Source organism: Schistocerca piceifrons, chromosome 3 (assembly GCF_021461385.2).
Source record: "Schistocerca piceifrons isolate TAMUIC-IGC-003096 chromosome 3, iqSchPice1.1, whole genome shotgun sequence".
Classification (NCBI taxonomy): domain Eukaryota; kingdom Metazoa; phylum Arthropoda; class Insecta; order Orthoptera; family Acrididae; genus Schistocerca; species Schistocerca piceifrons.
In genome coordinates, this window is record NC_060140.1 from 170,159,811 (window position 1) to 170,181,184 (window position 21,374).

The window sequence follows — 21,374 nt, forward strand, 5'->3', positions numbered from 1 at the left end:
ACAGTTTTTTGCAGTTTCTCTCTCTCTCTCTCTCTCTCTCTCTTTTTTGAGTAGTGGAAAAAATGTGGCAGCACCACAAAAAGAGCACATTACCATGATTAATACAGTGCAGGAAACCCACTGACATTCAAAACAGCTTCCAGTCATCTCAGAATGAATAAATACAGGCCCTGTACAGTTTTCAGGGGAATCTTACACCATTTTTCCTGCAAAATAGCGGCAAGTGCAGGGAACTAAGGTGAAGATGGATAGCGATCATACACCCTTCTCTTCAAAGTAGGCCAGAAAGGCTCAAGAATACTGAGATTTGGTGACTGGAGTGGCCAGGGGAGATGGGACAGTTTATCCTCAAGCTCATAAAACCAATCCTGGATGATGCACGCTTTGTGGGCAGGTACCTTTTTGTCTTGGAACACAGCATCACCATTGGGGAGCAAGCACTGTACCATGGGAAGGATCTGATCAGCCAAAACGGTCACATAATCCTTGGCAGTAATGCAGCCTTGTAGAGTAACCATGGAGCCCGTGGAATACCACTATGGCTGCCATGTTTCATTATTGGCATGTAAACTCATGCAGAATTTGAAAATTCTATTGCTCCGTAGTCCATGTTGCATGGCTTCAGCGTCACATTTTCCTGTTACAAGCATTTGCATTGCTGATGAGTGGTTTTGGAATTCCAGCTCGCCTTGGAATTCCAGCTTGCTTTGCAATTCCATGCTTATGCAGCTTCCTTCAAGTTGTTTTGGTGCTGACAGGGTTCGTGAGTGTGACATTCAGTTCTGCAGTGACTTTTACAGCTGTCATCCTCTAATTTGTTTTCCACTGCCCTCTTGAATGACCATCTGTCATGATCACTAAACACATACTTTTGTTTGCATTGTGACTTAGCAGATGATGTTTTTCCATTTCCCCTGTACATGGTATAAATCTTAGATACACTACCTCTTGAAACCAAAGTACATTGTTTCGCTTGGTCACAGACGCACCTGGTGTACAAGCACAAACAATTTGCCCACATTTGCATCCACTTGCCTCTGGCATAATGTACATGTAAACACAGAACACTGTTCTGACAATGAATGATAATTACAATGTATTAGGGATGTTGTACAGGTGCCATTTGTGGTCAGATATGATTGCGTAACCTGCAGGCTTGGCTATCGTGTGCATTTATGTTCAAGTTTGCATTTCTTGCGGAGTTTCCATGTTTTTGTCCAACCCCTGTAGATGGTAGCTGTTAACAATCCATATAAATTTGTAATGCAAGATTTTTCTGTTATTGCATTAATATAATATTGAAATTACCTGACATTATTACATGTTTTTAGTTTCAGTTAGTAACACATCAAACTCACTGAAAAATCTGTCTGCTATAGACCTTCACAAGCTAGGCACTGGGGGGATGTTGTTGCTGTTGCTGCTGCTGTTGTTGTTTTTACTCAGGAGCTTGGTTAGATTGCCACTACAGTCTGTCATGTAGGAAGGCAGCTCACTAGAAATGGGGGAGCACAAGGGAAGTGTGGAGGGGAAGTGGTTTGCGTAAACATGGGAACAGGGAGGGGATAAATAAAGTCTTATGTTCCTGTGAACAACAGTCAGGTTCATTTGACTATGGTACATCATATTATACTTTTGAGGAGGACACCACATGCAACTGTTTTTGATCAATCATCTACATGAGATAAGTCTCATTTCACAGATTGATGATCTCATTTCACAGATTGACAACTCCGTTCCAGTGCTGTATTTTGCATGATGTTGGAAGGTGAAAGCAACTTCTGCTGCTTTGTGAAGACGTCAAGTCCAGTTTTTCTCAAAAAAACGATTGTCTAATGACAAGGTCATCAAAACTGATTAAAAGCAAAAATGTAATACGCAATCACATATTGAGAAAACCTGAATTGGAATTCACATGTTAAAGGACTTGATCAACCAAGCTCTGCAACTTTACAGATAACAGTAGACTTTTAGAAATGAAAATGTAAAGCTGATTGACTTTTTCTACTTTCATTCACTACTTTGTTATGACATCATGTTCTTTGGTCACTCTTCTTAAGAGGAATGAAGTGTTGGTCACATAGAACCATGTAATAGGGATAATTTGTGATGTTCACTCCAGAAACCTCTTGCAGACAGCTCATAAAACAGTTAGGCATACTGGCAACAGCCTTACAGGACAGTGACTACTACAAAAAGTTTGTTTTCAATGATCAATTGCAATTTGAAAATGTCAGTAACACTCATCATTACAATAATTAAAGTGAGATTCTTTACACTGACCATCAATCATCCATAATGTGGCATGGCAATGAGTGAAGTATTTGGCCAAATAAATCTTTGACAGCTTATCGATTGAAGTAAAGAGTCTTAACGGATAATAAAATTAACTTCAAACATAAATGGGAATCATAATATTTTCTTGACAATTCCTACGCCATAGAATTTCTTAAAACAGTGTACTTTTATAATGCATTTGTGCAGGTGTATTTTAATGTAGTTAAGTGTAAATTACTGTGCGTAAAAAAGAATTATACTTGGCAAAGGTTAAATCGGAAGTCTGTTGTGTAAATGGTCGAATATTGTCGTATTTTTTGCTTAAAAAAAAAAAAAAAATAAATAAATCATTGTGAGTGTAATCTAACTTATTCCACATTACAGTGAGAGACCGTATGTGTGATTCATGTGCAAGCAAACAACTAATGATCTTCTTTCTGAATAATGCATCTGACAAGTTCATTGAAAACTAGCCATATCTTGACAAATGATCATTCCTATCATTCTAAGGGCTTTTCCAGTTTGTGCCTTGAAAATTACATGGGGGGGGTTACCTGTCAAAATATCAGAGTTCTTGACAGATTTATCCAGCCACATTCTCGCAAGTTAGTAGAGCACATTAGACGCTGCAAAAAGCTTAAAATTCGAAACTAACTAATTAACTAAATAGCTGCTTCTCCTTGGGTGATATGTCGAACATCATAGTTGTGTCACTCATAACAAGTGAATGTTTGCATACTTCTTGGGTTACTAATTCCCAGTCAATGAAGGCTAGGAAGTTGTCATACACTATTTATGTAATTGGTATTTTGAAAAACATAAACGTTTTTTAAACAATGATTTCTTAAAACCAAGAATTGTCATTACTTATTTTGTTCCAGATTCTGACATCATAATACTTTTCATCACTGTTATCTGAGACTGCATCCGAATGATCTGATTGTAAATTTATGAAGATAGGTTCAAGGCTTATATCTGTCTTCACCTCCCTGTTAAAGACCTCATCTTCAAGCTTTTCACCATGTCACACACAGTCTGCTCAAGCTGCAGGAGAGACATTGTGTGAGGCGTCATGCACAAGTGACTCAGTGTTTGTTATCTTGAATGTTTCATTTTTCTGCCACATAACCTTTAACCTATGCCCAAATTAATTCAGTCGGAGTATGGTGTGAGACTGTATTGATGTGCATGTAAGTTAAGTTCATAGATTTTCTATCGTAAGTTGCATAAATTAGCAAGCTGCAGGAGTTTGGCATGTATCTGGCTTGTATTGCGCAGAATATTTTTATTTTAAAGCCAGAGCACAATATTTGCTATTCTGGCATTGTTAATACAATGATGGACCTTGCAGCAAGATATGTCAAGAACTGTTTTGTGTAACACTTCTTGAAAGTGACAGCATTTATTTCCGAATGGTGATCACTGTTGGTTTTCTTACACCTAAGTATAAGTTTGCGCTCAGGAACAAAACCATAAGAAGAATAGCAGGCACAACAGTTATCTGAGGACGTATTCCTACGGGAACTTGAAAACTGCCAGTACCATCATTCTTTTTCCAGCAGTTTCCTTGGAATGATTCTGGTTCAACCACGTTTCATCAGAGTAATAATGCAATGTTGAACAAGTATTAAAATATTTAAAACCAATATCTTTTAAAAATTTTTTGATTGATAAAGTGGTACCTTTGAAGTCAATATCCTCATGCATAATACTAACAAGTTGCTGTGAGGTCGAATATCTGCTATTTATATACATTTCAGAAACAGAGTGTAAAACATCCTTGTCAAAACCATCCATATGCATTGTAGATTTGTTGTTACTTCAGTGCCTTCCAGGTGATCTGAAACCAACTACTCCTGACATTTCTACAGTTGTGACACTTTTGTTTACAATTCACTGTATAGTTTCTTTGCCAACACTACGTGCTTTGTGGTCCATTCTTGTGTTATCAGAATGTCAACAGTAGGAGTCCCACGTTTAGATTCAGATTTTAAAAAGTTATAAATGTGGTAAATAACTGCTCTCACCTGCCTGCTTTTGGAGCATTTCATGATTATTGCCGTCACTTGATAGATTTATTTAGAAAGTGCACAAACGTGTGTTTCCACTGCATACTATGGTGCTTTGACTCAGGCTTGTAGTGATGCACCCATGTTTCATCTCTGATGACAGTTTTGCTCAAAAATGCATCACCTTTGTTGTTGAAGCAAGTAAGTGTTGACATACCCTAACACGGGTGAGCTTATAGTCGTCGGTAAGCTTTCTTGGTACCCACTGTGTACAGACCTAATGGAAACTGAGCTTGTCGCGGATGATGTGATGGGCGGAGCCATGGCTGATGTTTAAAGTGGATGCTACCTCATCGATAGCGATTCGCCTATTCACCATAACCATCTCTCGAGTTTGCTGAATGTTGTCATATGTAGTGGAGGTTGATGGCCATCCCACTCCCTCTTCATGTGTTACACTTGTTCGACCACTTTTAAACTTCTCGATCCACAAAAACACAGTTTTATGTGATAGTGCACTTCTCCCACATTACGATGATAGTCTGCAATGAATGTCTGCCCCTCTGACACCCTCTGACCCTCTGACCAGAGGAATCGGATCACCACTTGTTCCTCTTTGGTGCTCACTTCTAATGAAACTGCCATGCCATATATGCAACAGAAGGAAGAACAATGGCGGAAGTAAGATCAAACTGTCACAGCGTTACCACAACAGTACAACAATGACATGTGCAGGGACAGAAGACAACGTGCGCAATGTAAAAAATGTTATGGCAAAAGTGTAGATAATTTTTGACTTGCCCTCATACATTCACAGCTACACTGCTACAGAAAATGTCACCAGTGGTTAAGTGAATAGTGCAATCGATCTGTGAATAAAATTGTCACATTGAAGTATGCCAACAGTGCAGCCTACAGGAGAGAGATTCACGCCATCTAGCAGTAATTTGCAGCTAGGTGAATGGAAAGAGAACGCATCTTACTGGCTGCCAGCAGTAATGGGGCAATGTGCAGAATGGATGGAAATTGGGTTGCCTTCCTATGTGACATGGACTATTGTTTATCCTGTGCATACCTCTTCATTTATACATAAGTAGTGCAATCTACATTAATTTAAACCTACTTACTGGTGTCTCAAGCCTTGGTGTCCCTCAAATATCATCAGAAAAGAGACCGTAATGTTGAAATTTATATTCAATGTTAACAATTTTCTCTTTTTCAGGTATGTTTTTCTTGCTATTGCCAGTCCGCATCTGTATCTACCCTACGTTGGCTGTCGTCAGTGTTGCCTAAACAGAAAAACTCATCTACTAATTTTGGTATCTCATTTCCTAATCTAATTTCCTCAACATCACTTTATCTGATTCAGCTACTTTCTATAACACTTGTTATACTTTTATTGACTCTCGCCTTATAATCTCTTTTTCAAAACACTATCCAAGCCATTCAGGTGCTATTCCTTTACTGTCTCTGACAGAATTACGTTGTTACTGCAAACATCAAACTTAAAATTTTTTCTCCATTAACTTTAATTCACTTTCCAAATTTCTCTTTACTGTTTCTTCACTCTTGATGTTTTGGCCCCTTTTGTTATTGATCCATTTATTGTTGCTGCTATGCTGTTCCACCTGCAGATGATTTTATGATTTATGCTGATCCTTGTCACTGTATTTCTGTTATGTGTATCCATAATCTACTACAATACTTCCTGACTCATTGCTTGCTTTCCCTTTGCATTTCTATGCAGGAAATGTGTCCTAAAATTTTCTGTCTGTTATTTAAAGCTGTTTTTATTTTTTTTTTCAATTTTTCAATTAAATCTTCTCTGTGGAAGGCTGATTGTGCAAAAATTATGGTACACTTACTGCCATTTTAAAGAGGTTTTACATTTTTTATTGCTTTTTCTTTTAAAAAAATCAACTTCTCAGTTATGCACCTGGATTACTAATTCCCGTTGTTTCAGAATCTGTTGATTAATTTCTCAGGATGTCTGCTACTACCGTACAGTGGCTATCAGTGAAGAAAACTATTTTTAACCCAGTGTTTGTTGTTTTGATGATCTTGTGTAAGCATAGTAGTTTAGTATAATGAACCTCAGAAATTTCTGTATTTAACATTGCACATAGAAGTGCATTGAGTCACCATTGCTCCATTTGTCACACTGACACCTGGTGCAGTTGTGTGCTTCATGACTTTGTGTGCTTTGTGACTTCTATGTACCCAGATAGACAAGCAGATTTACATTAAAAAAAGTCTTCAGTGAGAGGTTTGTATGAGATTTTAATGGTCTTTCTTTCATTACAGTTTGGAAGAGATCACAAGAAGATTGCAGAAAGAGATGAAAAAATATTTGGAAATTGCTGGAGCTCTCAGCAAAGCGGAACAGAAAATTAGTGCTGATTTGAGCTCAAGTCAACTGTCTCATCAAAATGAAAGATTTCGCACAATTGTTGATGATTACCATACTGTTACTGTTAAGGTAATTTTTTTATAAATACTAATAAAACTAATTCAGCAAATGCAGACATAACTTGTGTGTTCCGTTTTCAATTGCTTAATGTTTCTGCACATTCACAGTTGGATGACTATACAAATCATCAGACATAGGTCTATGTATTACATCTAATCATGCCTGTCTCAAGAATGCAAATAATCTTTTCAGACTATGGCACTATGTTATTGTTCTGGTTTCCAGCTCAAAGACTTTGTTGATGCAGCTATCTACAGTAGCCTATCATGTGCAAGTATCTTCATCTCTGAATAATTACTATAATCTACATCTCTTGGAACTGTTTACCGTATTCATGCTTAGGTTTGTTCCTCCAATTCCCCCACCCTCTCACTTCCCTGCAGGATATTTTGCCTATCTCATATACAGGGTGACAGTTATTGAACTATATGAAAAAAATGTAAATGAGTTACGAACTACGCCATGCACACACATTAGTCAAATGCAAATGTCGCTACAAATATTCAGAATTGGGTTATGACATGTTTGATGTGCCTGTCATCACTGGTGATGTTGTGGCGCTGACAAACAGCAAAATTCTTCATGACCTGCTGAAGTGTCTGAACATCGATGCTGTTGATGAGCTCCAGAATGGCTCTTTTTAGCTTGGAAATGGTTTTGGTGTTATTGCTGTACACTTCGTCTTTATTACAGCCCCCAAAAAGGAGTAGCATGTGTTCAGATCTGGAGAATATGGCGGCCAATCAAGGCCCATGCCAGTAGACATTCCCAACACTGTCCTCACAAACACTACCCGTTTTCTCAAACTTGCAAATCAAATTATTGATATTTAGCACACTTGGACTGGTTGTCTTCAGCTTGAACTTGGTCACAAGCTTCCTTTGAGCTGCAGTTGGGCTGTTATTGCTTGCACAGTAGGCCTTCACAGGCACTAGACACTCAATTATTTTGACGTGCAAATAGTCGACAACAACAAGGTGCATGTGCGTGCTCATACTAACTCCCATCATGCTGCATGGCCAGCTGTGCAGTTTAAATGTCCTAATGCAAACCGTTCAGAAGTTATGATGATTTTATTTCGTATAGCTCAGTAATTGTAACACTGTAACTTGCAAACCAGGTGAAATAGTCTTTTCATGGCTGGCTCTTCTGAGGATCACATTAATTCTGAGAGAATTTCATCTTCTCTAAGGGCTTTGTTTCAAGTTAGGCCATTGTGCGCTCTCAAATTCTTCTTGCAGTATCATATCTCCCATTTCATATTTATTTGTTTGCTCTTTCTGTCTATACTGTTGCTCTCAAGTTGATTTCCCTTTATTGCCCTTCCCTATATTCCTCCCACCTTCCAGATTTTCTGTTTTTGTTGATACTATCACGCCACATGGTTCTTAGTATTCGTAAAGCTGTTTCTTTTTTTTCCCAAAGGTTTGTTTAATTGTCAATAGGAAGCATCTATCTTTCCCCGTAATCATGTCAGTACTGTGCACACATACAATTTCAGTGTACATTTTCACAAGGAAAGGTGTCAAATGATAACAGTCCCATGAACATAGATATATACAACACCAGATACCTATTGAAGTAATCAGTTTTATGTTTATGATATTGCAGTGCTGTGTTGTTAAGAAGTATGATGCAGTGTTCCTTTGGACATACATGCAATTCCAAAGGAACAGGCACTGCATGACTACAGTCGTTATGAAATACATGAAACGTAGTCACAGTTGCAAATAATTCACGGTTGCGAACATGGGCAGCCGTTAGCTGTATAATGGAATGACAACAATGAGAATTTATGCTGAATCTGGTCTCAGACCTGCTTTATTCGAGTGATCTTCTTAACCGCTTTGGCTATCTGTACATGACCCATGGCCAGACCCACATGTCCATATGTCGTCATTCGTGCATCACAACCTGCACTACATATTACGTAATTCCCCTACAGTGGAGGACATTTTAATTGAAAGTTGCTGCATGGTATTGACAGATAAATATTATATTGCAGTGCCTGTTAAGAAGTACAGTGCAATGAGTTGAAGGCAGACACTCACATAAGGCAGGAAATCTGGGTTCGGGTCACGGTCTGGCACAAATTTTCATTGTCGTCATTCCATTATACAGTTGGTGGCTGTCAGTATCCACAACTACGAATACATTTCATGTAATTTTATTTTTGTTCTTTGTTGTTACTCTTATTTTAATTGCGCACATAAAACATGATTTTAACTGTGCACTTAAATCATGCCAAACCATACCATCAGAGCAGAGAATATGTGAAGAAACATAAAGAATGAAAAGTTACAGACAGGCACAATTAAAAGACACTCACATAGCTTTCAGCCACAGCCTTCGCCTGTAAAACACACACACACACAAAAGCACACCTCATGCATGCACAACCACCAACTCCAGCATCTTTAGCGGGAGTACAACATCATGTGGGATGCATGCAGCAATCTGGAGGGGGTGGGGAAGGGGAAGGGATGGTAGTGTATGGGTGGGGGGAGAGAGAAAAATGCTGTCTTGTGGAGTATGTAGGAAGTAGACCGCCAACCTGTGCAGTGTCAGGAGGTTGTGGGCCAGGGAGGTGGGGAAAAAAAGGTGCAAAAAATGAGAGGTGCAGGGAAAAACGGGTGGATATGTTGACAGAGAGCTGCAAATACACAAGGTTGGAGATGAGAATGGGGAGGAGATGATAGGACAGAAGGGGTGGAAACTGTTGGGTGGAGGGTGAGGGGACATTATGTTACCATAGGTTGAGGCCGGGATAATTACGAGAGTGTAGTATGTGTTGTAAGGATAACTCCCATCTGCACAGTTCAGAAAAGCTGGTGGTGGAAGGTAGGATCCAGATCACTTGAGTAGTGAAGCAGCCACTGAAATCAAATGTGCTATGTTCCTCTGCATGTTGTGCCAAAGGGTGGTCTACTTTGCTCTTGGCCACAGTTTGGAGTGTCCGTTCATCCTGGTGGACAGCTGGTTAGTAGTCATACCAATATAAAAAGCTGTGCAATGATTGCAACAGGGCCAGTAAATGAGATGGCTGCTTTTGCAGGTAGCCTGGCTCCTGTTGGGGTAGGATAAATCTGTGATAGGACTGGGATAGGAAGTGCTGGATCAGTGGACTGGGCAGGTTTTTCACCTCGGTCTCACAGGGATATGATCCTTGTGGCAACGGGTTGGGATTGGAAGTGGCATAGGGATGGATTAGGATGTTGTGGAGGTTGGGTGAGTGATGGAACACCACTTTAGGACGGGTGGGAAGTATCTTGGGTAGGATCTTCCTCAGATCAGGGCAAGATGATAGGTAATCAAAGCCCTGCTGAAGGATGTGGTTCAGTTGTGCCACTGCAGGTCGCATTCGGAAGGACGCCGGTTCAATCCCGCGTCCAGCCATCCTGATTTAGGTTTTCCGTGATTTCGCTAAATCGCTCCAGGCAAATGCCGAGATGGTTCCTTTGAAAATGCATGGCTGGCTTCCTTCCCTGTCCTTCCCTAATCCGATGAGACAGATGACCTTGCAGTTTGGTCTCTTCCCCCAAACAACCCCCAACCCAGTCCGGGTCGATACTGGGTGATAAAGGGGTCACTTCCTTGTGGTTTCTTCCTGGGGGTATGAGGGGAAATGACATGGAATATCTGTTTGTGGACTAGGTCTGGGAGATAGTGCCTGTCTGTGAAGGCATTGGTAAGACCCTCAACATACTGAGCAAGGGAGTTTCGTCACTGCAGATATGCTATCCCTTGCAGGCCAGGCTGTACGGGAGGGATTTTTTGGTTTGAAAGGGATGACAGCTGTCAAAATGCAGGTACTGTTGGTGGTTGGTGGGTTTAAGGTGGACAGAGGTACAGATGAAACCATCAGAGAGGAGAAGGTCAACGTGTAGGAAGGTGGCACAATGGGTTGAGGAGGACCACTTGCAGTGGATGGGAGAGAAGGAATGAGGTTGTGAAGGAACGGAGATTGGGTGTCTTAACCGTGAGTCCAAAGCATGAAGATATCATCAGTGAACCTGAACCAGACTACGGGTTTGGTGTTATGGGAGGCTAGAATGGTCTCCTCTAGGGACCCTTAAAAAGGTTGGCATAGGAGGGTACCATGTGGGTGCCCATGGCTGTGCCATGGATTTGTTTATATGCCTTCCCTTCAAATGAGAAGTTGTTGTGGGTTAGGATAAAGTTAGTAAGGTGTATGAGGGATGAGGTAGTGGGTTTGGACTCTGAAGGACATTGGGAAAGGTAGTTTTCAGTAGCGGGAAGACCATGGGCATAAGGGATGTTGGTGTATAGGGAAGGAAAGGGGTGAGGATGGTGGAGAGTCAGTGGGGGAAGTCGTTGGTGTCTTTGACATGGGAGGCTAGATTACGGGCAATTCGTTGGAGGTAGTGGTCCCTGAGGGCCAAAATTCTTCCAGTGGGGGCACAATAACCAGCCACAATGGAGCATCCAGAATTGTTGGGTCTGGGGATTTTAGGGAGCATGTAGAAGATGGGTGTGCAGGGTGTCATAGGCCGGTATTACACTATCAAATTTCTTTGTCAAAGATTTGATCAAAGATGTGATCCAATATTCCGTCCAATATATTTGACAAAGATCTTTGACGGAGCGCTAGAAGGGGTATTACACTGTCATCAAATTTTTCGTCAAAGTTCAAGATGACTGACAACAACTTGTTATTAACCGCAGCAGTTCTACGTACTCCAATTGCATTGTGTGCACATGTGGAAAAGAAGTGGGGGGAAAAAATGGAACCATACATACGAGGTTGACAGTCTTAAAAGTCCTGGGATTACAACTTGATAATAAATTCAGTTGGGAGGAGCACACCACAGAACTGCAGAAAGGCCTTAACAAATCTGTATTTGCAATTCGAGTGTTAGCAGACATAGGCAACATAAAAATGAAAAAGCTTGCATACTTTCATTCCATAATGTCATATGGGATAATATTTTGGGGGTAAATCTTGAAGTCAAACAAAAGTTTTCAAGGTCCAAAAGCGTGTAACACGTATTATTTGTGGAGTAAATTCACGGACCTCCTGCAGAAACCTCTTCAAAGAACTGGGTATACTAACTACTGCCTCTCAGTATATTTACTTCTTAATGAAATTTGTCGTAAATAATATATCTCTTTTTCCAACAAACAACTCAGTTCATACATACAATACCAGGAACAAAAATGATCTGCACAAGGACTTAAAAGCACTTACTGTAGTTCAAGAAGGGGTCCACTACTCAGGAACACTCATCTTCAATAACTTGGCAGGAAACATAAAAAATTTAGTTAGAAATAAAGATCAGTTTAAAAGGAGCCTGAAAGGCTTACTACTGGCCAACTCCTTCTACTCCATTGGCGAAATTTTTAATAGAAACAAATGATGTATTGTATTTATTCATACTATTAGTATTGTTATTTCAGCTTTAAAAAAATCGACATGTTCCACATCCACGAGGATCTCCTCAGCACGGATCTATGGAACGAAAAACTAATCTAATCTGGGTGAAGCCGTGGGTTTTACGACGACACGATAAAAGCATTCAACAAAACTTGTTACGTGAGCTTACAGTGGAAGATGTCAAGTCGTACATCAATTACTTAAGAATGGATGAGCATACATTTCTGTATGTGCTCAATGAAGTGTATCCTCATATCACAAAGCACAATATTCACTTAAGAACTGCTACATCTTCAGAATACAGGCTCACTATAACACTCCGATTCCTTGCTACAGGAGAGGGTTATGTTAGGTTAGGTCAGGTCAGGTTAGGTCTCCAATCTTCTTAATCTATTTTTGTATTCAGGGTGCCTCACGTTGTAAAGCGCCTCATCAGCTTCAGCTCTATTAATTTTGTAGTTGTCGGCACACACCAATTGTATTTACCGGCAATGGTTATAAAAACACTACAGACGACAGAGCGCTGCTAGTGCTCCATGTGGTAACATGTCACATTGCAGTGAACAGAAGACAAGCAGTTTCTTTGATCAAATATACAGCGAGGCCCTAGATTTGATCAAATATTGGACGACATTTGACAAAGTCCCTATTACACTATCAAATATCTTTGACAAAGATATTGGACAAAGAAATTTGATAGTGTAATACCGGCCATAGGGGCGAGAAGGGAAATAGATTCAGGGGAGATGTTCTGGGAAGGGCCTAATGCTTTAAGCGGAGATTGTAGTTTGTGTTGACTTCTGGGATGGGATCACTCTGGCAGAGTTTATTTGGTGGAGAAGTCGGATAATTGGCGGAGGCCTTATGCTAGGTAGTCATTTCGATTCATAACAACAATGGTGGAACCTTTGTCCACAGGTAGGATGTAAGTCAGGATTTGTTTTGAGGTTGTGTGTGGCTGGTCTTTCTTCTACTGAAAGGTTGGTTTTCTGATGAAGGAACCAGTGCCTGTCAGCAACTTGACGTGTATTTTTTACAGAAAGTAGCCATCTGTGTTTTCCTACATTGTTGATATTCCTACATGGAGTTTCCATTGTTTAAAAAACGAAAAGATATCTTATATATCTCTCAGTTATGTAGTGCTCAATTTGGTTTTTTACTGGTTTCTGATAAGTACTTCCTTGTAATGTTACACCACAATTTTAATCTTGGCTTGTTATGGGCTTATTATATTGAATGGAAAAAGTTTAAAAAAATTGCTCTCACATTTTGTGGTATTGACCTTATACAGACAAACACAGGAAATTGCAGGAGCTGTGAGGTTTATTACGTAGGGATAGCATGAAAAGGTAAACTGCACAGGCATCACAAAATAGAGCAAAATGTGAAATAATTGTGGAACGCAAACAGTTTTCTAATTGTTAAAGAGAGAGAGAGAGAGAGAGAGGGGGGGGGGGGGGGGAACAGTTTTGTTCTGACACAGATTTTTCATGATACATTGGGTCAGTTCATGGGAACCATAAAATATTTTATGGTTTATAGCTCAGATTTGTTTGAGACAGTGGAACTGTGGATGGACAGAAGGCCCTGCACCAAAATATCATGCATGGAAGGAAGTTACCAACTTACAGCAGTTCACCTGAAGTATCAGAGAACTGTCTGTACGCTGGAAAAGTTTTAAATATCAGTTCACTTTTCTGATCTTAGTTTATTCCAATTAACAATAAAAGAAATGTTACATAATATGAAGTTTCTGAATGTCATCAGTTGACACAATAGTTCATGTCCATATAACCTTAACAAGCAAACACCTGTGTATAAGAACTTCGTTAGTAATTGTGTGAATCCATATGTATCACATTGATAAAATTACTTACGTGTAATAAAAGTCACACAGCAATTCTTGTGTAATGCAAATGGTTGGTTACTTACCAAGTGTGGAGCTTTGGTGCATCAGAGTATGAAGCTTCTAGTTTGTTCGCACATTATTGCAGTGATAAAAAAGGTGAAATATCCATTTTTGCGAAAGTTATTTGGACTGATTGTATGTGAATTAAGCCAACACATTGATATATTAAATAAGAGTTTAGAAAGCGGGTCTGTTATGCAGGAATAGTTAATATTTTGAGGTTCTTCAGCTTCACTGCTGCCAAGGCTGTGAAGTTTTCAGTGGACCTAGTTCCTATAGGTTTAATAATCCACATTAGTACACCCAACAAAACATTAGTCAGGCTATGATGACATACTGTCTGGGGTGCTGGAATTTGATAAATAATTAATGTAATTAAAGCATAGCAAACAATGGTTAATCCAGGATGAGATGTAACAATATTATGAAAAGGGTAGTCGCTATTCACCACATAGCCGAGATGCTGAGGCGCAGATAGGCACAACAAAATAAGCTTTCGGCCAACAAGGCCTTTGTCAAAAAAATTTGTAATGCATTACTATACTCAATGTCTGTTGTCTATTTTCTACAAAGGCCTTGTTCCCTGAAAGCTTATTTTGTGACCTATGTGTCTCCACAGAATATGACTCGTATGGTAAGTATATACATTATTACCATCGCAAGTAAATGAGTTGAATAGTGACAGAAGGGAGGATGCTGCATATGCCTCTCACATAAATGAAAACAAAAAATAAGTGGGTGTGAACTATGTTACAACAAAGGAAATCAGGAGTTAAGACTTCCAAGATGGAACACAAGAGACATAACATGTGATACCTGCATAGAACAAATATTAGGTATGTGCATCTGGAGATCCCTTTGTTACAAGTCACTGTTGCAAACGCCATGGCACATACACTAATATGAATACATGAATACATTGAACAGACCAGACATGTCAGTGTCTGGATGGAAAGTTCATGGGGGGAGGGGGAAGGAACGAGTGAGATTTTGAGATTTGAACCCAGATCTTTGCCATTTTGGTCCAACATCTTGACCACATAACCTGGGCACAGCAGACATTCATGTTCCTCGAAATAGCACATATTAAATTTGGACCATTCACTGTTACTATTTTTCTTCTTTTTTCCACAGTTCCGTACACCTTCTTCCAGTTTTCATACTTGATCTCAGTTCAGTTTTTGACAGGCTATCCAATCACCCAACTTACCACTAAATCTGAGGGGGCTGTGATAGGGAGTTTTGCTTGTGAGCAACCTTCCCAAAGTTATGAGAAATAAACCTGGATAGGTTTGCTCTAAAATGTAACAGCTCTCTGGACAGTCAGCTGTATTCTTTTGGTGCCACCCAAAACCATAGATCACTCTCAGTTTGCGTGTTGGTCTTCTGTAGGTAACACACATCTTCTGCAGTTCATACAGTCAGCCTCCAGGCCACGTGAGCCTACAGCTTAGGCACCATGTTGCTGCAGCTTACCTGTGTGACTAATACCTCAGGATTTGAGAAGTTTTGTCGAGCAGAACCACTTACAGGCTTGTTGCTAGCTAGTTGTGACAATTGATACATTAGAATTATGACAGGAACTTGTAATTATGATTGCATTCGAACCACTGAGGCATTTATGCTGCCGCTAAGATAATCTTAAATATTCTACTGCCAGGTACCATAACTCGAAAGAATTTTTCTTGTTCTCCTCCATTTGTTTCTATATTGATCTGTGTTCCATGATTTCCTATGTTTTGTTCTTCCTTACTGACTGAGGGCTGACTGCTGGTACCTTAACAGTTTCGTTACGGTAATAGCACTTTTGCCACTCATTTCATTGTTTTCTAATTTATTGAAAGAGTGAGCGTTCATTTAAATGGTTCCCAGTGAATCTATGAAAAACATTTATGTTTCATTGAGCTTGTGGTTGACACATTTTAGTAGAATTTTGTTGTCTCTTCTTGTGCTTGATTTGAATCGTTCTTGGCAACCATTACTGTGATCAGGCATGAGGCCAAGGCAAATTAAATTTGCAGTGAGAGAAGAATTTGGTGCTTTAGGCAATGTGAGGATAGCAAGGTTGGATGGTAGAGTGCTCGTTTTAAGCCATGCTTATGGATGCAGGCTCCATTTTCACAACCAACAGGAGAGATAACGCTAATACCAATGTGACGTTGCCTCTTGGCTTGATAATCGCACAAGTTTCTTCAGATGTGGCATGTCCATCCTGTAGAGTTACCAAGTTGTGGGGATGCTGATTGTCAATCTCATCCACTGTGTGATTAAGATTGGGTAATTTAGCAGTCCTGTTGAGGTGCTGTAGGATACATGCATGTTTGTCAAACCAGGAGGGTATGCAAGCTGCCCTCTGAAAACAGCTGTAGCATTTTGGAAGGCTGGAGTGTGCGCACCATACCAATTATAAAGATTTAAAAGGAATGGCACCACTTAGTCACTGAGAATATTGAAATGAACATTCTGATTTATGTTCACAATTATGTGAATGAGTAGTCCCAAGTCATGGTACACGAATATTTCCCAAAACATAACAGAACAACCTGCAGCCTACACTACTTCCTCCACACATTGCAGGATAATTGAACTGCCCTCAATGCCATACATCAATTGAAAAGAGGCAAAATCATGACTCTTCAGATTACATTACACATCAGCAGTTAGCTACTGTCCAGGATCTGTGTTGTCTGGCCCGTTGAAGACATGCTGCTTTTGCCACTGTGAGGACTGACCTTTTGTGAGGTACCTGTATCCAAATATACATTGCATGCAATTCCCTTTGTACTGTTCATTGTGAAACTGGCTGAGGTGGACTTGCATTCACAGACAACATCAATTCCTATTTTGAAACTTACTTTCATTGGAAAGGCATGACACTCATCTCTGATACATGTCAGTTAGGATCTTTCCACAGTCACTAGTATTCATTGTGTTACATGAATGTGAGTGACAGAGCATTACTTGTAGACATGTTGGACAGTCCGCATTTGATACAACAACCAATAGGGCTGCTACATTCACAGTCGTTTGGTCATATGCGTATTCAAACATGATAGCATGTATCAGCTGTACTGTCATGCTTTGACAATGAGTCATCTTAATGCAATTATTCCACACACCTGGCAAATGTCCGCCTCTGGTAGCTGAGTGGTCAGCGCGACAGAATGTCAATCCTAAGGGGCCAGGTTCGATTCCCAGCTGGGATGGAGATTTTCTCCACTCAGGGACTGGGTGTTGTGTTGTCCTAATCATCATCATTTCATCCCATCAACGTGCAAGTCGCCAAAGTGGCGTCAAATCGAAAGACTTGCACTTGGCGAACGGTCTACCCGACAAGAGGCCCTAGACACACGACATTATTTAATAGCAAATACACACACCACTGTACTTCTATGACTTAGTTCTTATTATTGGATAGCTTTTTTCATTGTTTCCTCTTTTTCTATATGTTATTTAGAAAGCCACATAGTTGAACATTGTAAAATTTCATTATAATTTTGTGAGAACTGACTCCCCATGTTTAACACTGAAAACTTTCACATTGTTTGCTTGTGATTTCATAATGAGTTCGAATCAAGTCTAAGACAGTATGTTTCTTTTTTCCAAAACCTCAACATTTCCCCTTCCTGGATGGGGCTTTATACGAAGCTTTTCTCACTTGACACCATAGATTTTGGGGGGGGAGGGGGGGGGGGGGGGACCCAACTTTAGTAGCAGATATCATTGAAGTTTTTATGCCTGCTGTGATAAGCAACCCTTCCTCAAGTACACAGAAAGTCTGATTAAGTTTTTTCATATACATGTCGCTCAAGAAAATATATCCTTCCTTGATTCTAAAAATCTCCCTTACTTTCAAACCAATTAATTAAATAAAAATGATGATTGAAGTAATTTCGATAATGATTTAGAAATAAAAAAAGATATATCCTTCTGATGAGATTCAAACCGACAACATCTTGCATGTGAAGCTACTACCCTATCTGTTACACCATGCAACCAGACTGTTGTTGTTGTGGTCTTCAGTCCTGAGACTGGTTTGATGCAGCTCTCCATGCTACTCTATCCTGTGCAAGCTTCTTCATCTCCCAGTACCTATTGCAGCCTACATCCTTCTGAATCTGCTTAGTGTATTCATCTCTTGGTCTCCCTCTACGAGTTTTACCCTCCACGCTGCCCTCCAATACTAAATTGGTGATCCCTTGATGCCTTAGAACATGTCCTACCAACCGATCCCTTCTTCTAGTCAAGTTGTGCCACAAACTCCTCTTCTCCCCAATTATGTTCAATACCTCCTCAACCAGACTAAACAATACAATTTTTTTAACTTTATTGAGTGTCACACAAAATTCTGAATTTTGCTTTCTTCAGTTACTCGCAGACGAGGGCCCACCAGGGTTAATGGCTGCAGCATGCGATATCTGGGATTTTAACCGACATCACCACATAGACAATTTCAAAAAATCGATCTCCCCATTGGGGACCTCTCCTTGCAAGAATCGAGAAAAATGTATAAGGTCTATGGTGTTGCACATTGTTACTCCTTGTTTCAAAATATTCCCCATATAGGCAATATCTTGAGCATCTATATTATACAGAGGCTTGTTGCAAATATACTCTATTTGCATACAGCCATTTGTTTCTTCAAATAATCACAAAACAAAAGTGAAGCCAGTGGAAGAGTAGTGTGACACAATGCAACCAAAGTATTTAGCATTTAGCTCTTGCATGTTGCACAAAGCACATAGTGGAGAAACTGTTAAGTAACACATCAGGGACGAGAACTGAAAACTACTGATGTTATAGTGAAGTGTATGCTTGTTGTGGAGCAAGCAAGAAGTTTTATTTGCAGCTTTGTATTAAGTTGTTGTTTTATTGCAAGAAAAGGCTTTTACTTTGTCTCTGAATTGTCTCTTATATTTTTTACAGGGTGTAGAAAATGTTCCAGAATTATCTAAAATATGTCAACAGGGGTTCTTGGACCCATTAAAAAAGTACGGAAGTTTCTTCAGTGACATTGATGCCACATTTCATCGCCGTGAACAGTTGGTACAAGAATGGAAGAATGCTGCTGCAAAAGTGCGCCGCCTTGAAGAACGTGAACGAACTGCTAGCAATGTTGTTAAATTAGAACGTGAGAGAAAGACTGCCGAGACAGCTGCAGAGGAACTTATAGTGTGTCACAAATCACTTTTGTCAGATGTTACTCAGTTTTATTCACGCCGTATCGACTATTTGCAGCCTTCATTGCAAGCCCTTGTATTAGCTCAGCTGGATTACTATGGGGAGGCTACACGACTCTTTACTCTCCTTGTCCCTACACCTGCATCAGGATCTGCGGCAAAAGGTTCTCCTTCTTCTGCCGCAATTATTGAGTCAGAATTTCAGCAGTCTGTTCAATCAAAGTTGTCACAAATAAGGGCGCTGTCAATTGTGAAACAATCCAAGGGCAGTTCAGTACATACATAATACGTACAATATTCTGCTCTAGATAATAGTGCAGGAATAACAGTGACAAAAGATATGTAAGTTTTCAACAGCTACTTATTTTCTTTGTCCTGTTCGGCTGTGACCCACCAAGCCAGGTGTTACAAAGTTTAAGGCACTGAACTCCCATTTGGAAGGTGTGGGGTTGAAATCCTATCTGACCAAGGTTTTTGTAGTTTCGCTAAATTGCCTAAGGCAAATGCCAAGATGGTTCCTTTTCAGAAAAACCCTGTTCAGTCTAGGTTTGTGCTCAGTCTCTAATGACCTCAATGGCAAAATTGAACCCCAGCTGTCATCTGTTTAAGACCATATATCTAAGTCTGTTTTCTTTTTTCCTGATGGAAGGCAGAGCCTGGCTCTTAATAGCAAACAGCCAGTGCAGGTTAATTATTAACAAATGAAAGTCGTACTGTAGCTGTAGCGTATGAGTTTTGCCCAGGTATACAGTTTGGTTGACTGGTGAAAGGCAGTTAACAATCATTGTTTACTGGAATTAAGAGCTTTCAAATTGTTCACATTTTGGTTGCACTTTGGCGTAGAGCTTTTGAGGTTTTCCCTGAAAGGTACAAAGAAACAAGATTTGCAGTCCAGTACGAAAGGGCTTGTGTGAAGCATTTATTGCAATAGACAGACATTGTTGGTAGAATTGGCATATTGTCAAAGGAAAATTTTGTGACTGACGAATGTTAAAAAAAAATTATTGCCATGCCCAATTACTCTCATGTTTCCAGATTTGGCTATTTTCTATTGTAAGTGGTCATCTTCAGAACTAATGGAAAGAAAATGAAAAATAATAACCATTGTAATGGAAACTTGTCTTACTACTTAAAACCAAATGTACTTAACATTTTGTGCCTGCAAGCATGTCAGCTGTTAATTACTGAATAAGTTACATAGTCCAGAAATAAAGTAACTAACTGTGTCAGAATTTAAAGGATACGTATATTTTAAAAGTTATACTCATAACCAATTTTCCATGGTTTGATAGTAATTCTATTGCTCTCAGACTTTTGTTCAAATTTAATACAACTATTAAAAACAGTGTTTAAAAAATGTTCTGTTTTAATTTTTTTGAGGGTACATTTTAAGAAATTACTGTTATAAAAATCTGGTAAAAGAGATTGTAATTAGTTCATTGTATCGTCAGCAGAAGGCATTCTTGTCCTGAATTAGTAAGTTATTTTCATTTCAGCCAGATGATTGGTGCAGGCGACATGGGCTGGATAACACTAGATGGCTCCTTCACTTCACAGCTATGTAGGTTCCAGCTGGCATCATGTTTAATGCTATCAGTGAAGCAAATTAATGAAAACCATTCTACATATTAAAATTGACGTCCTACAGACCTATTTCTGTTTTTAGCACAATTTATCATGTTCCTTTATCTTCATAATGTGTATTTTCATTATTGATGGGAATTTTTGGAAGCACCACAGCTTTTATTGCAAAAAGAATTTGCTGAAAATAGAATTCCATGAAGACTCTTGTGTAATTTTTCGAACATGTTTGTGGAGATGTTTGTAATAATTTTATGTGGTTTACAGCACATCCTCAAACAGTTATGAAAGAGGACGTACAAATAAAATACACAGTTTCTGAAGATGAGTGTGTAACTCAATAATGGTCTGTAAAAATGAAAATATATATATATATATATATATACAGGGTGCCCTTTTTACCTTGACCACTTAAATTACTGTTTGTCCAGATGCAAATTACAAAATGTTTCAAGCAAATGTTCTCTAGCCATCAGGGGGATATCAATCAGCATGATTTCCTTCGTTGTAGCTTTGTTTTATACAAAGATATGAACAGCGATATGACTTTTTT

The 21,374-nt window shown here is 39.4% G+C and overlaps 1 protein-coding gene across 1 annotated transcript in view; it reads left to right on the forward strand.

The window, feature by feature from the left end:
* Positions 1 to 20,535, forward strand: part of LOC124787617 (bridging integrator 3-like) — a 59,530-nt gene extending 38,995 nt beyond the window's left edge. The window contains exons 3-4 of the mRNA XM_047254377.1: positions 6,591 to 6,765; positions 18,987 to 20,535. Of these exons, the coding sequence (XP_047110333.1) occupies positions 6,591 to 6,765; positions 18,987 to 19,526 (715 nt within the window). The 3' untranslated portion in view covers positions 19,527 to 20,535. The remainder of the gene's footprint in view (positions 1 to 6,590; positions 6,766 to 18,986) is intronic.
* Positions 20,536 to 21,374: the final 839 nt, after the last annotated feature.